The following is a 22,225-nucleotide window of genomic DNA, read 5'->3' as shown; positions in this document are numbered from 1 at the left end:
CAGACAGAGGTATTTTTGATCAAATAAATATCTATATTTCCTAATTTCGTTTTTCGATTCTCATTTATTAAATTTGTCTGAACCCTTATAAGGCTATATGTAGCATTGCTCAAAGTATTTTGAATAATGCATTTTTTAAGGAAAACTGTTAACTTTTTTGGCTTGACTGGGGTCTTATTATTAAATATTTATAATCCTTTTTCACTCATAAACCCTGAGATATTACACAAGGAGCTGATTAAAAATTGAAAATGAAAAATAGCATGTAGTCAAAATTTCTGGAATATAGAGACCAGCAGTATTCTACTCATCAAAATAGAATTTGTCAAAATTGTATACACTTTAGATTGTACCTTACACTAAAGAAAATGACACTGAAAACATGTATCCCCATGTTTTTTCTATCTAGGATAATTAAGCAGTAAATTGTCTCTGACATTGTTCACCTTCTGCTGATTTACTCCGAAATAAAAACATAATCCAGGTGAATCATAGAATATAAATTAGTGTCACTATTCATCATTTCAACTGCACATATTCTTGCACCTGAACATTCAGTAGTAAATTAAAATTTGAGACAATACTTAACAATACACCTCAAGAATACCAAGTGGTTAATCCATGTTTATAAGTCCATAAGTTGGTGCTAATAATTGTTAAATGAACAGTCCAGAAGTTTACACCTCTAAAGCTGGTGATCAGACCTATTAAAATTACATGTCTAGTGTTTAAAAGTTATGATTTTTTTATACGTTGTGCCAAGTTTGGTCAAAGAGTTTTCGAGCCTTCAAAATGAGGTCATTAGCTATATGTGTGACTTCAGTCATGCTGGCAATACATCTTCCGGTTCTGAAAACTCAATTTCAGGCAAGGCGCATCAGCTAAAATGATCACTTTTAAAACTTTCCCTGCTCCGATAATCTGATATACTTCATAACTTTAAAAATTAATTGCCATCATCACTATCATCAGCCTGTACTTGCCAAACAAAAGTGTCACCTAAAAATGAACCACACTGGGATTCAACCATTTTGGGTTTTCTAGGAAGCCTGTGTTTTAAAGAAGCATTTGTAAAACTTCCTCGATGCATGGTTCAAACTATGACAGAATACCCCATGACCCAAAGTGTGAATTAGACCAAGTAAAGTGAATGAGTGTGCATGCACTAATGACGTCATGTGAAAGGTGGAATTGCTAGCATATGATGGAAAATCAAACTGTACTTCTGATCATCATATAATATAAAATAAATCACTTGCAAGTAGAATTTTCGATGATATTTTATTTTTAAATAAAATCTAAAATGACTTTTAATGAACATTGTGAAATATCAATGACTTTTAAGGCCTTGAATTGAGGTGTTAATGTCTCGATGGCTTTCAATTACCTTTAATAACCAAACAAACCCTGTATGTTACACCAGTTCTCAATGTTATATTTTGACAGTTTCCTGAGTAAATCTGTGGAAAACTTCTTGTGAATCTTGTGAAAACTTGTACAGTTTACTTTACATCATAGTTCTCAATGTTACATTATGACAAATAGAGATTCCTTACTAAACTTGTACAGTTTACATCATAGTTCTCAATGTTACATTACGACAAACAGAGATTCCTTACTAAACTTGTACAGTTTACATCATAGTTCTCAATGTTACATTATGACAAATAGAGATTCCTTACTAAACTTGTACACTTTACTTTACATCATAGTTCTCAATGTTACATTATGACAAATAGAGATTCCTTGCTAAACTTGGACAGTTTACTTTATATCATAGTTCTCAATGTTACATTATGACAAATAGAGATTCCTTACTAAACTTGTACAGTTTACATCATAGTTCTCAATGTTAAATTATGACAAACAGAGATTCCTTACTAAACTTGTACAGTTTACTTTATATCATAGTTTTCAATGTTACATTATGACATAGTTTCCTTACTAAAATAGTACAGTTTACTTTACATTGTAGTTCTCAATGTTACATTATGACAAATAGAGTTTCCTTACTAAACTTGTACAGTTTACTTTACATCATAGTTCTCAATGTTACATTATGACAGAGTTTCCTTACTAAATTTCTGGTGGGTTCGAGTCTCAGATTCGGCCAATGTGGGTATGTGAGAAAGCTTGCCAGTAGCTTCTCGTGGGTCAGTGGTTCTTTCCGGGGTTTTCCCGGGTTCTTCCTCCACCATTAATACTGGCCGCCATGTATAGCCTATTGTGTGCTGAAAATGGCGTTAAACCTAACAACAACAACAACAACTAAATTTTACTTTCTGAATATGGACACGTGGTGAAAAAAGTTTGAAATATTAATAATGTACAAGATGCAGGAAATGGGTCTATATACTTAGCTATGCTATTGGTACTGACTTCTGACAACATGCTGGACAGAATAATTGCCCTGATCTGCTCCTTCCCCAATTCCTTCATTTATAGTTTGTTGCAAAGACTGCGGTGCTGGATGGTTGATGGCAGGCATATGGTCAAACACTTGTGACAGATCTGTAATAGAAGAAATAGGGCAGTTAACCATTTATTGCAAGCAACGATCAAACTAGAACTGAAACAACATATCTATCTACCTACCTACCACAGTTGTTCTAACAAATGCCCTGGGGTCAGTGCAATTTCCGGAGGTGGGTGGCGATGGCAATGAATACATCAATTTTTGACAGAAAACATTTGTAAAGTAGCTTGTTTTGATTTTTCTAACAGTCATTTGATTACTCATGTACTGTTTCAATTACCTGGACATACCATAATGAATAAATACGGATTTATAAACCAGAATAATGTAGGAATTTCATGTTTGTGTGGGAAAAAGGGCGGAGTGCTTACTAGCAGGGGGCTTCTATTAGAATAACTACAGTACATACATTTATTTTCAACCAAAACAGCCACATAAAATGTTATCTTATGAAAACACACACAAATCAGGGATCCTGAAACATGTTGATGGATTTCATAGACACATAAATCTGCTGCTTGTAATATATATTCATTAAAATAGAAGTTTGACCCCTACGCAGGTCTCATCAGGTTATGGCAGCAAAACATAAATTGATCCATATGATTTTGCTCCATTTTTTTTTAATTAAAAAAAACCAAATATATTTTTACATGACGTTGCCACAAGTGCTACAGTAATCCACTCCAAGTTCGTCCATTTGGTGAAAGCATTCTCTTTCTTTTGCTGATAAAGGTGTAGATTTTGATTTTCTTTGCACTTCCTGACTGCTGGTATTGGATCAAAGTCTTTTATATTAAAATCAATACGATTTATTTGCACAAGTTCAAGAGTGTCCAGACTCAACCTGCAATACTGCTTTATTCTGATAACATTTGGCACAAAACTCTGCACTCAAACTCCATACTTGACACTGAAGTGCTGGTGAAATTTCTATGAAACGAATACCCTTTGGGTACTGTCCTTTCATTGAAACTACGTCAGCTGCCGACAGTCTTCTACAAATGTTGTACACAACGTATTTTCATCACTGTTCTCTCTTTGTTGACTATACTAAGCCATCAAAGTGTCAATGTCATCGTGTGATCATTACTAAACTGTGGCGTGTCAGTAACATTGCCAGGAAAAGTGTTAGGCTCAAACACAGTGAATGATAGTAACATCTTACAGCTGATCTGTATCATTTGTATAAATCTGAAGGTCCTTGATGCCAGGATACTGTATATCACATATGACTTAATTATGTTGAGAAGAATTCATTTGAAGGTTTTCATATTTTTACTTACTTCGGCAATATCTGGTAGCATGTCAATATCATTTTAAGAAATGTAAAAGCCATTCAAGAAAGGATGATTTTTGTCAAATTTGATCAAATTCTATTTAAGCAATTCTTGAGAAGAAGTTGCATTAAAACTTGTTCTACTTTTTTTGTAACAGCAGCCAAATCTGATGGCAGATTGGTAATATTTCTACAAAATCTCTTTATGCCAGAATGATTTCTGTCAAGTTTGATCAAATTCTGTTGAATGGTTTTTGAGAAGTATTTTCTAATGGAGCATCATCATTTGTAGAAATCTGAATGCCCTAAATATCATAAAGTTGTCAAATTTAGTCAGGTTCTGTTGAGTGTTTTTCAGAAGTCAGAAGATTTTTTTTTGTTTTTAGTAATAGTGGCCATGTTTGATGGTGGATCAGCATCATCTACAGAGAGACTAACAACAGAGTGCTACATGTGAAATCTGGCTGAATTCTACTGCATAGCTTAGACTGAATTCTACTGTATAACTTAGGCTGAATTCTACTGCATAGCTTAGGCTGAATTCTACTGTATAACTTAGGCTGAATTCTATTTTATAAATCTGGCTGAATTCTACTGCATAGCTTAGACTGAATTCTACTGTATAACTTAGGCTGAATTCTACTGTATAACTTAAGCTTAATTCTATTTTATAAATCTGGCTGAATTCTACTGCATAGCTTAGACTGAATTCTACTGTATAACTTAGGCTGAATTCTACTGTATAACTTAAGCTTAATTCTATTTTATAAATCTGGCTGAATTCTACTGCATAGCTTAGGCTGAATTCTACTGTATAACTTAGGCTGAATTCTATTTTATAAATCTGGCTGAATTCTACTGCATAGCTTAGACTGAATTCTTCTGTATAACTTAGGCTGAATTCTACTGTATAACTTAAGCTTAATTCTATTTTATAAATCTGGCTGAATTCTACTGCATAACTTTGGTTGAATTCTACTGTATAACTGAATTCTATTTTATAAATCTGGTTGAATTCTACTACGTAATATTGACTGAATTCTACTGTACAATTCTGGCTAATTCTACTGAATAAATCGAGTTGAATTATTCTGTACAATTTGAGCTGAATTCTACTGCACTATTTTGCCTGAATTCTACTGTACAATTTTGGTGAAGATGAAAGATTTGACAGACAAAGGACCATAGTACCTTAAGCCTACTTGGTCTTACCGCAAAGTGAGCTAAAAACTAAACTCTGTCAGTGATGTTAGCCTATCAAACATATGACTGATTACCAATCTGAATTGAGGTCACTTTCGTTTTTCCAATAATATCATTATTATGATTCACAATCATACAAATATTGTATCCCCATAAACTTCTATGTATACTTATCAAAATGTTTATTTCTCCGACAGATTAATTGATGATTTTTCTTGTGATAGACTTTGTCAAATAAAAGAGAGCTGACTTTACAGTGAGGTACTGAAAGAGAGCTGACTTTACAGTGAGGTACTGAAATGAAGGTGCAGATAACCCACCTTCCACAACTTGGTGATAAGCAAAATGCAGGTACAGTAGGAAGAGAAGATGTAATGCTGCAATGGCACCACAGATGATCATCCTCTGTGTTTGTCCGTGTGTTCGGGATATCACTATACATACCTGTCAAAAAGATAAATATTTTAAGATATTTAAAATCACACACAGATACACTTAAGCCTCTAATACTTTCCTTGGCTGGATGACCATCTAGCTGTGATACAGTGCAAAGACTGTCATTCTTTAAAATGTCACATTCAAGTGATATTACCGTGATAGAAAGTCTAGTTCAAATGTATGTTATTTTAGATGCTCAAAATAACAAAGTCAATTTGAGAGTTTGTCCACGATAAAGGTCTTTGCATGAGAAGTCTTGTAAGAATAATTTGTATATATAGTTCTGTTTATGAGAGTTCATGACTGATCCCATAAGTATAATGTGTATATAAATGTTTGTTTACTAGAGTTTATGGGTGGTTACATTAGTATAATGTGTGTGTGTGTGTGTGTGTGTGCGTATATATATAGATTTTCAAGATAGTAGCCATGGCATCCATACTACATGTCAGATCAGGACCATACAGAAATAACAAGAACTCTCAAGGTGAAAACCCTATGTCTATATGATCATTCATCCAGGAGAATCAAAGATAAGATTTTCAAGATAAAACTGTGGCAGCCATATTGAAGATGAGACTGGCACCATTTTTATTTTGGGACCAACTAGACATTATAATAAGTATTCTGGTTAAACTTCAAGTTGATATGACTTCCTGTTTAGAGTAGCAATAAGAATTTTCAAGACAGCTGCTGCAATGACACAATGGATTCAAACCTCCACAAACTGCATTTAGGAACAAGTAGAGATCATAAGAAATCTTTGAGTGAAGAATTCATGTTGTATGACTTCTATTCAGGAGGAGTAGCAACAATAAGATTTCCAAGATGTCTGCCAAGCTAGCCATATTGGACATCTGATGGGCACCATGTTTTTATTTTAAGGACCAACTAGGCATCAAAAGAAGTCTTTTATTTTTAAGTACATGTTTATGTGACTATCCATTCAGGAGGAGTAACAATAATAAGATTTTTTTGGTGAAAATCCCATGTCATACTGGACATTGTCTTCATTCCGGACCAATCAGACATCACATATAATTTAACCCCATGATGAATCGACCATACATTCAGGTGGAATAAAGATAACAAGATTTATAAGAAGACCACTCTGGTGAAATGGCTCAAGTGTCCATACAGTTAACTCCAAGAAAACCCATTTTTATGGGGATCAACTAGACTATGTGATGAATGTGTGTTTATGGCAATCGTCCAAGTACTTTAGGAGGAGTAGCAATAACCTTGACTTAATGGCCAGATAAATGACAGACAATGAACAATGGATAACAGGCCTTCCCATAAGCTCTTCTGGTCTATGACTGGTTGAGTTAACTATTGTGAAAGCACTGTGATTGTTGCTATGCACATCTATTTACCAACTTTCCTGCCAATCCATCAAACACTGTGCATTAAAGAGACTGTCATAAAATGCATTAAGATACAAGACTGAATAGGCAGCACCATATATACTTGCCCATAAGATGAATAAAACTGCAAACTGGACAGACCCAGATCTGTTGTCGCATGTGTCGGCAGATCTGGGTCTGTGAAGTTTGTTAAGAGTAATCAGTAGAACAAACAACACAGACTCTGATCTGCAGGCGAATTATGCTATGGCAGATCAGGATCTTTGTTTTCTGACATTTGACAGGACTTTTAAACGGTAAAAATTGTACAAGCAAACCAACTGCTCATTATAAACATCTTCAGAAAATAACCAATAACTGCATCCGTTGATAAATGTAGGAAAGATTTCCACTGGTCAAAACATAATCATGTGATCTGACCCAATTGCATTTCTGTATAGACTGTACAGAGAACAGCTTTATACTTCTATAAACAGAATCACATGCAAAATAACTAATGTAAACAATGAATCGGAAGGAATACAAACTGCAAGCCTTTAAAATGAATAAAAATAGTGGGTTTATTTTTTTAAATAGAAAATACTGTATATACTCGCATATAAGCCCATTCGCATATAAGCCAACCCCCAAAGTGAACAGGTATAAAGACTAAAAAGTGCATGACCCATGTAAAAGCTGAGCTACAACTCTAAGATATCTCAAGATGCACGAGGTAATTTCTAAATGCATTTATTTAGGCAAACTATCTTTAAATTTTTTTACATGTATACTTATCTCGAGGTTGGCGTGCATGATTATTAAAAAGAAATGGTATAAAAGTAATGTAGTTAATTTTCTGTTTTCTTATTGTTTCTGCTTGATGCTGATGTAGCTATTACATTGCAGATGGAGAATCCCCTGTTCTATAAATAGCTATGAAACAGATGCCCTCATCAAGAATTTGTACACTTAAATAAGACTCTAAAACTGATAGGAAACATCTTAAAAATCAAAATAACAATAAAAAATAAATAATGTGATAAAGAGTTACAATATTAAGGGTTTAATGTTGTTTTTTCTGAGTTTATCGTGGTATAAACTGTCAGTTGCCAACTTACACAGCTTACATCTTACATAACGTCCTTTGGGCATTATTTGCTGTGTAATTCGGCAACTGACAGTTTATACCATGATAAACCCTGAAAAAACAACATTAAACTCTTAACACTTGCATTGTTTTGGTCAATTATATTTCTCTAATAATACTTACCTGAACATATTATATTAAGATAACTTTCTCTGATAAATCAGATTCCATCCTGCCCAGAAAAGATAAAGTGTTATTGTCTATACATTATATAGACCAAGGGAAGCAGCTCTTATAATCAAACTCCCCTGTCTATCTGCAAGATGGCCACCATTTTACCTGAATGTACCAGAAAGACTTAGACAAAACCTAAAAGGATGCTCCCATTACGGGTGAAGGGTGGGGAAATTATTTTGTAATGTTATCAGGCAAGTATTATTGGAGAAAAATAATTTATTTTAAAAATTTGTATTTTTCATTAAATACATTAACTGATCACATTCACATCTGGAGGACGGGTAAGAGTTCGAGGAAATGCCGAGCAGACTAATTCTACCGGTGTCACCCAGCAGGAACGTGATTGCTCTAATAATAGAATCAAGTTGTCCTAATGTTAGCTGAGAAAACAAGAGACAGTTTGATAAACATCTGTGCTGGCGATCCTTGTGTCTGACTATCAAGTTTCCTATGTGAATCCAGAGAAAGTGGCAAATTCTTGTCTGGGTCCAAGGTTGTGCTTTCATGAACAGAGAGTGGTCACTGTGTGCAGCTACCATTAACTTAACTAGACTGAGTTCTCTCCTTAGCATGGCCATGTCATACAAATGGAAACTAGAGATTGCAGACCAGTCAGCTGACTTAACTAGGTCCCAAATGAGACATCATGTGCAAGACCAGGCTTATGTAAGTCACTCATATTTTGTGAGCTGAAATATTCATTAGTATACCTGATATTATAGGAATAGCCTTTTACAGCTGAATCAGATGCAGATATTGTCTGTGCATCTAAAGTATCGTCTGAGGGTATGTACAGGGCCCTGCAGATTTTCGTCTCTTGATGGATTAAGGAGAGGGACAAATACTTATTGTTGGTTGACTAGTGACTACAAGCTGTACTTAGGATGGAAACAAGTTGTGTCATTAGAAGGACTTAACTGTCAGAACAGAAGTGCACGTAGTTTGGATCCACATATATTGTATGTAGCCCAATCATTCTGCATACTGAAGTTAGCATTATCATAAACTGCAGGTCATGTATGATAGTTGTTTGAGTTGGGGTGGGGTGGGTGGGGGAAATGGTAGTTCAAACTTGGGCGAGTTTTGACTATGCCAAAACCATTGAAAATAAAAGGATTTGATATTTAAGTATATGATTTAATGATTCTAAAGAGAACAACTTTACAACATGAGAACAAAAGTAAAAACTGGTACATCTGGGTATAACTGGCCACCTAGTGGTTTAGAAAGGGGAGTTAACCCACGAGTTTCTTCCCTTTGACATACAATTAATAGATTGAACATTTTTCATCTTTCCAGGAGGGTTAGTTTCAAAGGAAGCAGAGAAAATTATACTAATGTAATGTGATCAGGGTAATGCATTTGACAAAGAAATGCATGACTAGTTTCTTTACAAAGATTTTGTCAAACAGTGCATTCAGCCAGCCAAAACAGGGCAATAACTCATAAAAATTGTAGAAACAAAGTAATCTGTCAACTATGTGCATGGCAAGTTTTATGTCATTCCATTAGGAATAACAAGACCATGTACCAGACTGTAGGATGGATGAATGGATAGACAGACATAAAGATTCTATAGAGGTACAGTGTAACAAGGATTCTGCCAATGTGGAATATAACAAGGATTCAATCAAAGTGGAGTATACTAAGGACTCTATCAAGATGGAGTATAACAAGGATTCTATCAAGGTGGAGTATAACAAGGATTCTGCTGAGATGGAATATAACAAGGCTTCTATCAAGGTGGAGTATAACAAGGATTCTATTGAGGTGAAGTATAAAAAGGATTCTATCGAGGTGGAGTATAACAAAGATTCTATCAAGGTGAGGTATAATGAGGATTATATCGAGGTGGAATATAACAAGGATTCAACCAAGGTGGAGTACAATAATTCTATCTAGATGGAGTATAACAAGGATTCTAGTGAGGTGGAGTATAACAAGGATTGTATTGAGGTGGAATATAACAAGCATTCTATAAAGGTGGAGTATAACAAAGATTCTATAGAAGTGGAATATAACAAGGATTCTATTGAGGTGGAGTATAACAAGGATTCTATTGAGGTGGAGTATAACAAGGATTCTATCAAGGTGGAGTATAACAAGGATTATATCAAGGTGGAGTATAACAAGGATTCTATAAAGGTGGAGTATAACAAGGATTCTATAGAAGTGGAATATAACAAGGATTCTATTGAGGTGAAGTATAACAAGGATTCTATAGAGGTAGAGCATAACAAGGATTCTACTGAGGTGGAGTATAACAAGGATTCTATTGAGGTGGAGTATAACAAGGATTCTATCAAGGTGGAGTATAATAAGGATTCTAATGTGGTGGAGTATAACAAGGATTCTATTGAGGTGGAGTATAACAAGGATTGTATTGAGGTGGAGTATAACAAGGATTCTATAGAGGTAGAGCAAAACAAGGATTCTACTGAGGTGGAGTATAACAAGGATTCTACTGAGATGGAGTATAACAAGGATTCTATCAAGGTGGAGTATAACAAGGATTCTATCAAGGTGGAGTATAACAAGGACTCTAATGTGGTGGAGTATAACAAGGATTCTATAGATGTGGAATAGAACAAGAGAATCCTGTTTAGTCCAACCTGCTTTTTATTTTGCTAGAATGAAAACAAAACTATGATAAATCTAAAAAAATCAATCTAGGGTGTGGACAGTGGTATAAATGTTCATATTTACTTACTCACATGAACATTTATACCAAAGTGATTACTATACTGGGTTTCTGCCAAGGCAGGTTGACAATTCATCACAGCCCCTGTGGTACCAGTTCTTATATATTTACTATTTTTCTGAACTCTTAACACTTGAGAAGATTATAAACTGAATAGTTTCTTGCCATTCTAAGTGTTGATATTCCACCAAACACAGCCCACAGTATGTAGAAGAAGAGATGATCATGTGATGTATGGATGATCGTTCCCAAGAAGATGACGATACAATGTCCAAAAAGTCCATAACCCTGAAAATAAAAACAAAAAAACATGACCAATATCACTTGGTCAGAGATAGGATATGAAATCATGCTAAATACAGTACTATACCGATATTGTTCATGAATTTTTGCTATCTGAAAAGTTTTTTTTACATGCAACATTGTTAAAAAACTAACACATCTGTGGCTGCAATCTTAATAATACAAACATCCCTTTATGCTGCATTGCCTTTTCTGTTTTGTTCATCTACTAGAATTCAATATTTTTGTCCATAAGGATATTACAAATAAGGAATGGAGTACAATGAAGAATTTAGTACACACTGGACACAGTCCTGTCGGTACAGAAATAATGTTTCACCTAATTTACTTGCATTAATATTTGGCACAGCCATGTATTTACAAGAGAAAAACAAGGAATACTTGTACCATGTAACAGTATGACATCTGTGTATAATGATGAAGTCTTCTGCTCACAAAGACAAGATGTGAAACTCTACAGTATATTTGGCTGTAGGTACATAGACAAGACATGAACATCTATAGAATGTTTGGCTGTAGGTACATAGACAAGATATGAAACTCTGTAGTATATTTGGCTGTAGGTACATAGACAAGATATGAAACTCTATAGTATATGTGGCTGTAGGCACAGAGACAAGATATGAAACTCTACAGTATATTTTGCTGTAGGTACAAAGACCAGATATGAAACTCTATAGTATATTTGGCTGTAGGCACACAGACAAGTCATGAAACTCTACAGTATATTTGGCTGTAGGTACACAGACAAGACATGAAACTCTAAAGTATATTTGGCTGTAGACACACAGACAAGACAAAAAACTCTGTAGTATATTTGGCTGTAGGTACACAGACAAGACATGAAACTACATTATATTTGTCTGTAGGCACACAGACAAGACAAAAACTCTGTAGTATATTTGGCTGTAGGCACAGATACAAGACATGAAACTCTATAGTATATTTGGCTGTAGGCACACAGACAAGATAAAAAACTCTACAGTATATTTGGCTGTAGGTACACAGACAAGACATGAAACTCTACAGTATATTTGGCTGTAGGCACATAGACAAGACAAAACACTCTGTAGTATATTTGGCTGTAGGCACAGAGATAAGACATGAAACTCTATAGTATATTTAGCTGTAGGCACACAGACAAAACAAAAAACTCTACAGTATATTTGGCTGTAGGTACACAGACAAGACATGAAACTCTGTAGTATATTTGGCTTTAGGCACACAGACAAGACAAAAAACTCTAGTACATTAGGCCATAGGCATATAGTCAAGACATGAAAACTGTGTGTGCACCTGTAATCGACCCCATGCCTTCCAAGGGGCTTGCTATCACTACAAGTTCAAATGTGGACAGATAGATGGCACTGATCAGGGTTTTATCTCTTCTTCTGTGACAACTGTCTATCCGCTGAGGCTGAGTTTGATGTGGGCAAAACCCAGAAGGTGGGGTCAAGATGAGCTGAAGAGACATTTCCATACTTCCTATATGCAACCAATGAACAGCAATGAGCGCTAAAACTTAATGTTCACAGAAACATTGGAGGGTGATACTTAAGTAAGGATGAGCTGAAGAAGTGTACTACACTGAACTTGCATAATGCCATTGGTGTACTGGCCATGGTGTAATGGCCATTGGTGTACTGGCCATGGTGTAATGGCCATTGGTGCACTGGCCATGGTGTGGTGCAATGCTCTGTTAATTACCTTAGGGATGATTCAAATTAATTCCCAGACATGAATATTACCTGATTTTCCAGTAAGTCAAAAGGTCGCTAGAAGTCACTTGGAAAAAATGTGGTCGCTCTTACAGAACAGTAGGGTGGACATGTTCACCACCACAATATCCTTGTTAAGATTAAGGTCCTCTACATTATAGACATTCATGTACGTATGAAACAATCACATAGTCATTCATGTAAGTATGATACCAAACACATAGGCATTCATGTAAGTATGAAATGATCACATTGTCATTCATGTAAGTATGATACCAATCACATAGGCATTCATGTAAGCATGATACCAATCACATAGGCATTCATGTAAGTATGACACCAATCACATAGTCATTCATGTAAGTATGATACCAATCACATAGGCATTCATGTAAGTATGATACCAATCACATAGGCATTCATGTAAGTATGATACCAATCACATAGGCATTCATGTAAGTATGATACCAATCACAAAGGCATTCATGTAAGTATGATACCAATCACATAGGCATTCATGTAAGTATGATACCAATCACACAGGCATTCATGTAAGTATGACACCAATCACACAGGCATTCATGTAAGTATGATACCAATCACACAGGCATTCATGCAAGTATGATACCAATCACATAGGCATTCATGTAAGTATGATACCAATCACTGTAAGTATGATACCAATCACATAGGCATTCATGTAAGTATGATACCAATCACATAGGCATTCATGTAAGTATGACACCAATCACATTGTCATTCATGTAAGTATGATACCAATCACATAGTCATTCATGTAAGTATGATACCAATCACATAGTCATTCATGTAAGTATGATACCAATCACATAGACATTCATGTAAGTATGATACCAATCACATAGTCATTCATGTAAGTATGACACCAATCACACAGGCATTCATGTAAGTATGATACCAATCACAGTCATTCATGTAAGTATGATATCAATCACTGTAAGTATGATACCAATCACATAGGCATTCATGTAAGTATGATACCAATCACATAGGCATTCATGTAAGTATGATACCAATCACACAGGCATTCATATAAGTATGATACCAATCACATTGTCATTCATGTAAGTATGATACCAATCACATAGTCATTCATGTAAGTATGATACCAATCACATAGTCATTCATGTAAGTATGATACCAATCACATAGGCATTCATGTAAGTATGATACCAATCACATAGGCATTCATGTAAGTATGATACCAATCACACAGGCATTCATGTAAGTATGATACCAATCACACAGGCATTCATGTAAGTATGATACCAATCACATAGGCATTCATGTAAGTATGATACCAATCACATAGGCATTCATGTAAGTATGATACCAACCACATAGGCATTCATGTAAGTATGATACCAATCACATAGGCATTCATGTAAGTATGACACCAATCACACAGGCATTCATGTAAGTATGACACCAATCACATTGTCATTCATGTAAGTATGATCCCAATCACATAGGCATTCATGTAAGTATGATACCAATCACATAGGCATTCATGTAAGTATGATACCAATCACACAGGCATTCATGTAAGTATGATACCAATCACACAGGCATTCATGTAAGTATGACACCAATCACATTGTCATTCATGTAAGTATGATACCAATCACATAGTCATTCATGTAAGTATGATACCAATCACATAGGCATTCATGTAAGTATGATACCAATCACATAGGCATTCATGTAAGTATGATACCAATCACATAGTCATTCATGTAAGTATGACACCAATCACATTGTCATTCATGTAAGTATGATACCAATCACATAAGCATTCATGTAAGTATGACACCAATCACACAGGCATTCATGTAAGTATGATACCAATCACATAGGCATTCATGTAAGTATGATACCAATCACAAAGGCATTCATGTAAGTATGACACCAATCACATTGTCATTCATGTAAGTATGATACCAATCACATAGTCATTCATGTAAGTATGATACCAATCACATAGGCATTCATGTAAGTATGATACCAATCACATAGGCATTCATGTAAGTATGATACCAATCACATAGGCACTCATGTAAGTATGATACCAATCACACAGGCATTCATGTAAGTATGATACCAATCACATAGGCATTCATGTAAGTATGATACCAATCACATAGGCATTCATGTAAGTATGATACCAATCACATAGGCATTCATGTAAGTATGACACCAATCACACAGGCATTCATGTAAGTATGATACCAATCACACAGGCATTCATGTAAGTGTGATACCAATCACAAAGGCATTCATGTAAGTATGACACCAATCACATTGTCATTCATGTAAGTATGATACCAATCACAGTCATTCATGTAAGTATGATACCAATCACATAGTCATTCATGTAAGTATGATACCATCCACATAGGCATTCATGTAAGTTGTTGTTGTTGTGGGGTTTAATGCCATTTTTCAGCAGGATAGGCTATACATGGCGGCCAGTATTAATGGTGGAGGAAGAACCCGGAAAACCCCGGAAAGAACCACCGACCCAGGAGAAGCTACTGGCAAGCTTTCTCACATGCCCACATTGGCTGAATCTTCATGTAAGTATGATACCAATCACACAGGCATTCATGTAAGTATGACACCAATCACACTGTCATTCATGTAAGTATGATACCAATCACAGTCATTCATGTAAGTATGATACCAATCACATAGTCATTCATGTAAGTATGATACCAATCACATAGTCATTCATGTAAGTATGATACCAATCACATAGTCATTCATGTATGTATGATACCAATCACATAGTCATTCATGTAAGTATGATACCAATCACATAGGCATTCATGTAAGTATGATACAAATCACATAGTCATTCATGTAAGTATGATACCAATCACATAGGCATTCATGTATGTATGAAATAATCACATAGGCATTCATGTAAGTATGATACCGATCACAAAGGCATTCATGTAAGTATGACACCAATCACATTGTCATTCATGTAAGTATGATACCAATCACATAGTCATTCATGTAAGTATGATACCAATCACATAGGCATTCATGTAAGTTGTTGTTGTTGTGGGGTTTAACGCCATTTTTCAGCACGATAGGCTATACATGGCGGCCAGTATTAATGGTGGAGGAAGAACCCGGAAAACCCCGGAAAGAACCACCGACCCAGGAGAAGCTACTGGCAAGCTTTCTCACATGCCCACATTGGCTGAATCTTCATGTAAGTATGATACCAATCACATAGGCATTCATGTAAGTATGACACCAATCACACTGTCATTCATGTAAGTATGATACCAATCACGTAGTCATTCATGTAAGCATGATACCAATCACGTAGTCATTCATGTAAGTATGATACCAATCACATAGTCATTCATGTAAGTATGATACCAATCACATAGTCATTCATGTAAGTATGATACCAATCACATAGTCATTCATGTAAGTATGATACCAATCACATAGGCATTCATGTAAGTATGATACCAATCACATAGGCATTCATGTAAGTATGATACCAATCACAAAGGCATTCATGTAAGTATGATACCAATCACATAGGCATTCATGTAAGTATGATACCAATCACATAGGCATTCATGTAAGTATGATACCAATCACATAGGCATTCATGTAAGTATGATACCAATCACATAGGCATTCATGTAAGTATGATACCAATCACAAAGGCATTCATGTAAGTATGATACCAATCACATAGGCATTCATGTAAGTATGATACCAATCACACAGGCATTCATGTAAGTATGACACCAATCACACAGGCATTCATGTAAGTATGATACCAATCACATAGGCATTCATGTAAGTATGATACCAATCACATAGGCATTCATGTAAGTATGATACCAATCACATAGGCATTCATGTAAGTATGATACCAATCACATAGGCATTCATGTAAGCATGATACCAATCACTAGAGTGAATAAGCAGGTCATGGTTATTTTGCACTTCCAGTTGGAAAAGATGCAGGATTATTTACGTGTGTATCCTGTTACTAGCAGAAAACTCTGGCTAGGTTGGTGGAAACAAGTGTCCATCCAAAGGATTGACACTCTACTGGCTGATAAGAAGGTCCAGGAATTAAATATGTTTGTTTCTTCTTATGAAACACTGAGTATTAAAACCACCTCTGATATTCCTGATAAACTCAAAGAAACCAAATTTGGTACCAAATTATTTTCTAATGTTTGTACTAGCATGTTTACAAGATACCTGTACATGTAGTACAAAATTCTTTATCATGGCATCTGACCATGAAACAGATATCATCGATCAAAGATTAATCACTGAATTTGTCTCAATGTCAACATATGTCCACATATTAAGTTTGATTAAACAAGACATGTTCAACTTACTCCAGGGCACTGGCAAGATAGAAATTCTCCTTCTTTGGCTTGCACAAAGACAACAGGAAATCTGAGTGGGGAGGATGGAAGGAATTTTAATAATAGCAAACATGTATTACCTAGTTAAATTTATTTAACCATACCCCCCCACCTCCCTGAACCACTTTTCAAGAACTGTACTACATTATCTGCTATCTCAAAAGACAACATCAGTGATGAAAACATTGAAATCACAAGAGAAAATTGTACAAACTCACAAAAAGAGAAGGAAGATATTCCAAATATCAGAAGTTGACCAAGGTGTCAGACTGGGATTGTACTTTTTTATTCTGGATCTCCAATTACAATTGGAGGTGGGAATAATCTCTTTGGAACTGAGGCCATCAACAGAAAAAGCAACACAATAATAGCAGGTATTGTACTATTGACGCTGAAATGGACAGTTCATCATGCTGTCTCTATAGTGGGGAGATAACATGAGAGCTTACCTCTTGCTCTATAGTATCTACCATAGCAAACGATCTTACCATCAAGAAATCTGTTATCTTCCGTTTCAACATTCATAATAATTGTTGAGAGTGGCATAACCATAATTATTGCTAATTATGGCCAAAATGTGTAATCAGAGCATAAAAAGTGTAATCTATTAAATGCCATAATTACAGTACACTGTACAATAAAAATGTAAATTTTCACTACAAACCAGGTTCTGAAGCTAGTCAAAATTCTTGTCACAAATGGGAAAAATCCATGTGGATTAGAACCAACTACAAGCACAAAAACATACTGACAAATTATTTATATTCAACACTCACTTTAACCAGTCTACTCATCTAACTTTGCTGAATGATTGTGAAGTTCACAAATTCTGCAATGGGCACAATGATGTGTACAGTCTGAGTACTGTATTTCATCAGTATCATATTCTTCTTTTCAAATTTGAAAAATGGTGTTAATGCATCCTTTTTCTAATCTGACATGTTTTAAGTTTGAAAAGATCCATCTGCTCTTATATTTTTCAGGCACAGAACATCCACAAGTCACACTCACACCATTAATACTGGTTTTGCTTAGCATCTGATGCCATTGTCTTTAAAACTAGACTGGTCCACTAACATACTAAATTATCAATATAATGAATATGTCAGGTAATATTTCAAATTGAAGAAACCCATCTGCTTTCTTGGAAATGTGTCAGATACAGTTGCTATGACTAGAAAATAAGGAAAGCTTCCATTACATATCAAATGGACTCACGCTATTCTTACACAGGTCTTCTTTTTTCAAAAATATTCTCAAATTTATATTATGAATGAGATTTAAGAGATGATGACAAAAATGACAAACACAACTTTTATTGCTTTATTTTCATTTAAATTCTTAATATACCAGAAAAAACATAGGCCATATACAAGCAAGCGAAAGATGTAATTAGTTGAAAAAAGTGTAATGATTATGCCAAAAGTGTAATGGTTGGCACATATGCTTGTGATGCTCTATAAATTTCTCTTATGGATGATCAATGGATCAATCTGTTATAGTCCTCCCAGAGGCAATTAAATCAGAAAGCCTGGATAGCTTCTGCAAAAAACTGAAGCAGATCACAATCATACAGATACATGTATTCAAACATTAAATCTAACTTAGTATAGCCTGAATGAGATCATGGGCAAAATGGATGACCAAGACTTAATTTCTCAAACCTTTATTTTGAACTTTTTTGTTAAAAAATAAACAGCACGCATTCATACAATAAATTGCAGGAACTACAAATAATCTGTGACCTTTCCCTCACTGGTTTTGAGAAGTTGTGTGACTAGCGATCATTGTTGCAAGAAATCCATGATCCTACAGCCTGGCAGCATTTCTGTTATTGATGGACAACAGACCATGCCATTAATTTTGGTCAAATGACCAGCAGAGCTAAATATGACCAATTCATGTAACAAACCACAAATAAAATAAAATATAAAGAAAGTGCCTGCTATATAAAATGTTATAATGGTATGCAAATGTAAAAGTACAAATGGCATGGTTATTGAGCAAGTCTACAATGATGGAAAAATACTTGTATAAACATTGCTCTTACAATTATCAATTTTCAGCAAGGAAAAGATAATGCAACAATACCAACTCTGTAGGCTCACAGCAGAAAATTCCTGAGGAATCCAATGGATTTCAGGAGATATAATGGTATAATGTTCCTAGTACCAAACAGAATCTAAAACTGAAGAACATCCGGCACACATGTAGCCTGCTAGTGGTGATAAAGCAGGGTAATCATAAAAGCACCTTGGAAGAGTTACACCCCATAGGTACTATTTTTACCTTACATATTTTATAAAAATATTTTGTCTTTCTGGCAGGGCTAGATTCTGGAGGTAGTGGAAGTTCAATCCTAACAGTAACATGAGTAATTTACTGACAGAGAAATGGAACTTTTTAATTCCCATTAGCCATGGCCTATTGTACTGACCCAGAATATAAATTTCAATAATTTTAACACAAGATCTTGATGTACGTGCAGCAGGTAAATTACCATACCATCAGTGTAGTATTAGCTACATTTTGTCCATGCAAGTGAAAATTTCTTTTAAACTGTGTTGTTGCCCTACTGGAAAAGTGACTGATGCATATGTGTTATCTAAGCTTGTAAGACGACTTACCATCATGGACAGTATTTGCAGCATAGTCATGTGACAGTTACATACATAGCACAGGAACCAGACAAATGATGAGGCCCCAATCCAGTAACTGAAACACACACCAAATGCTGTCCCCATTAGAGTTCCTTCTTCCTATAATGGGAAGAACAAAAAACCATTGCTTTTGTTTAAATTGGCAGTGAATACACCTTGGTTCTATATCTTCAAACATATTAGCAAAAGTTATTTTGAAGATAAACAACTATCTATAATCGCACAAAAACTGACACTGAATGATATCAGAAAATAAAACAATTCCATTAGCAGACTGAAAAACAAATGGATATATTGACTCTGGCAAAATAGTTTTGCATAAATAAATATTCAAGAATCAGTCAACTCAGCATATTAGCAACATATAACAAATAACCAATCTGTAAAAAAGTTAACACATACTTTGTCAAAAAATATCTGTGATTTACAGTGGACTAAACACACACACACACACACTTATAATACTTTAAAATCGAAATTCATGTAAAAATCCTTGATCTCATTTTCCAGTGATATCAATTCTATTTTTGTTTTGTACAATACTTGCCACTTTGTGATCAGCTGTTTTCATCTGCAATAGTAGAAGGGCTATCATTGTGAAGATCACCATCAGAGGGCCATACAGTTCCCTTGGCACTCTCTGTAAGAAACAAACAGTGGTGGCAATATATAGAATGCAAAGCACTCCATGGCAAACATGATTATATAAAAAAACTTTAACATAACATAACATAACATAACATAACATAATATAATATAATATAATATTATATTATATAATATAATAAATTATATAACACGTTCATTGACCCAGTCAGACATATGACACTGCACGATAGTGTGTCAGCATTCCTTATCAGGATGTTTGGCTAATGAAAGACATCAGTGCAGGGTGGGAGGAGACCATCTAATAGTGAGAGGAAAGTATATATACAATCAAATCTGTCCTAATGGTCACCTTTACTCAGTGGTCACCTGTTCAAACAGCCATTGTAATTCCCCACTCAGTGAATTTCCTATGTAAATGAAATGTCCTGTATGCAACAGTCACTTGCCTTCTGTAGTCAGTGGTATGGTGTTTTCTATCCAAGCAATGGTTTCTCCCCACTTGAAGTGGTCATTAGAGCAGACTTATAAATTGCTATTTAGAGTATCAGTAATCAAGCAGAATGGTTTATAAATTGCTATTTATAGTATCAGTAGTCAAGCAGAATGGCTTATAAATTGCTATTTATAGTATCAGTATCACATCTGCAAGCAGAATGGCTTATAAATTGCTATTTATAGTATCAGTAGTCACATCTGCAAGCAGAATGGCTTCATCTTTAGCAATGTGAAAGCCTTTCATGCCAGAATCCTTAGTCGAATTTGGTCAAAATTGGTTCAGATGGTTTTAAGAAGTTTAAAATAGCAGTTGTTGATAAACAACACATGACTCACAACAAAGTATGGATATAGGGCCACACCATAAGCTCACTTTACTTTATAACCAAGTGAGCCAAATATAAAAAAGGCCAAAAAAAAAAGAGGAAAGGTGGGTCAAAGTAATTTACTTTCCAGTATAAAGTATATTTTTTTGCAAAGAATGAACACATCAAATTTGACAACTGAACATGCTGTAGAAAGGAGGCATGATAGCTCAGGTGGTAGAGCAATGCACTTGTAATCCAAGGTTGTGGGTTTGATACTCACCCAGGCAATGTGTATATGCAGTAGCATTTTAGAGCACATCAGCACAAAAGATGCTATGTAGAGTAACAAAAAGGTTAAATAAAAAAAGGTAAAAATGAAATGCACAAATTTTAGTAAGATAAAGTATTCCAATAAAATTTAAAATAAAGTACAAGATCAATACAAAGCATAAAGATATTAAAATTTTATAAATGCATATGAACAAAATATAAATATAACACATACAAAATACTTAAAACATGAATAAAATTTGTTGCATAAACTGCATTTCCTTAAAAAGTCTAAGATTTTCTAAGGTGATATGTCTCATACAGTTTCTTCAAACAGTTGGCATCAAAATATGCCTGTCTAAACAAGGTGGAAGTGAACACACTTAAGAAGAAAGTTCTCCACTATCAGGGTCAAGGTTCATCTTCCTGGACGTAAGTGTGAATCAGTTATGAGTGTATCCAATACCACCTCATCTCACTGATTTAGTTTATACAAGGATGACACTATACAATGGTGGGTTTGATGTTCATGAGTTTGTGGTGTTTTCATACCACATATTTTGCCAAGGATGATGAACAAACCAGGCAAGCGAAGGACAGCTGCCTCACTGTGTCTTTGGGAAGGCACTTAGCTTCCA

General features: G+C 35.0%; 1 protein-coding gene across 7 annotated transcripts in view; it reads right to left on the bottom strand.

The window, feature by feature from the left end:
• Positions 1 to 22,225, bottom strand: part of LOC149784983 (protein YIPF3-like) — a 67,046-nt gene that overhangs the window by 13,234 nt on the left and 31,587 nt on the right. For all 7 annotated transcript variants that reach the window (XM_089978652.1, XM_089978658.1, XM_089978653.1 and 4 more), the window contains 5 exons: positions 20,449 to 20,545; positions 19,873 to 20,000; positions 10,933 to 11,055; positions 5,279 to 5,402; positions 2,380 to 2,511 (listed from right to left, as the gene is read on the bottom strand). In XM_089978652.1, the coding sequence (XP_089834778.1) occupies positions 2,380 to 2,511; positions 5,279 to 5,402; positions 10,933 to 11,055; positions 19,873 to 20,000; positions 20,449 to 20,545 (604 nt within the window). The remainder of the gene's footprint in view (positions 1 to 2,379; positions 2,512 to 5,278; positions 5,403 to 10,932; positions 11,056 to 19,872; positions 20,001 to 20,448; positions 20,546 to 22,225) is intronic.

This window comes from Sinohyriopsis cumingii, chromosome 13, assembly GCF_028554795.1.
Source record: "Sinohyriopsis cumingii isolate HCF-2022 chromosome 13, ASM2855479v2, whole genome shotgun sequence".
Lineage (NCBI taxonomy): Eukaryota > Metazoa > Mollusca > Bivalvia > Unionida > Unionidae > Sinohyriopsis > Sinohyriopsis cumingii.
The sequence above is the reverse complement of the archived record's forward strand: the minus strand, read 5'-3'. Positions and strand labels throughout refer to the sequence as shown.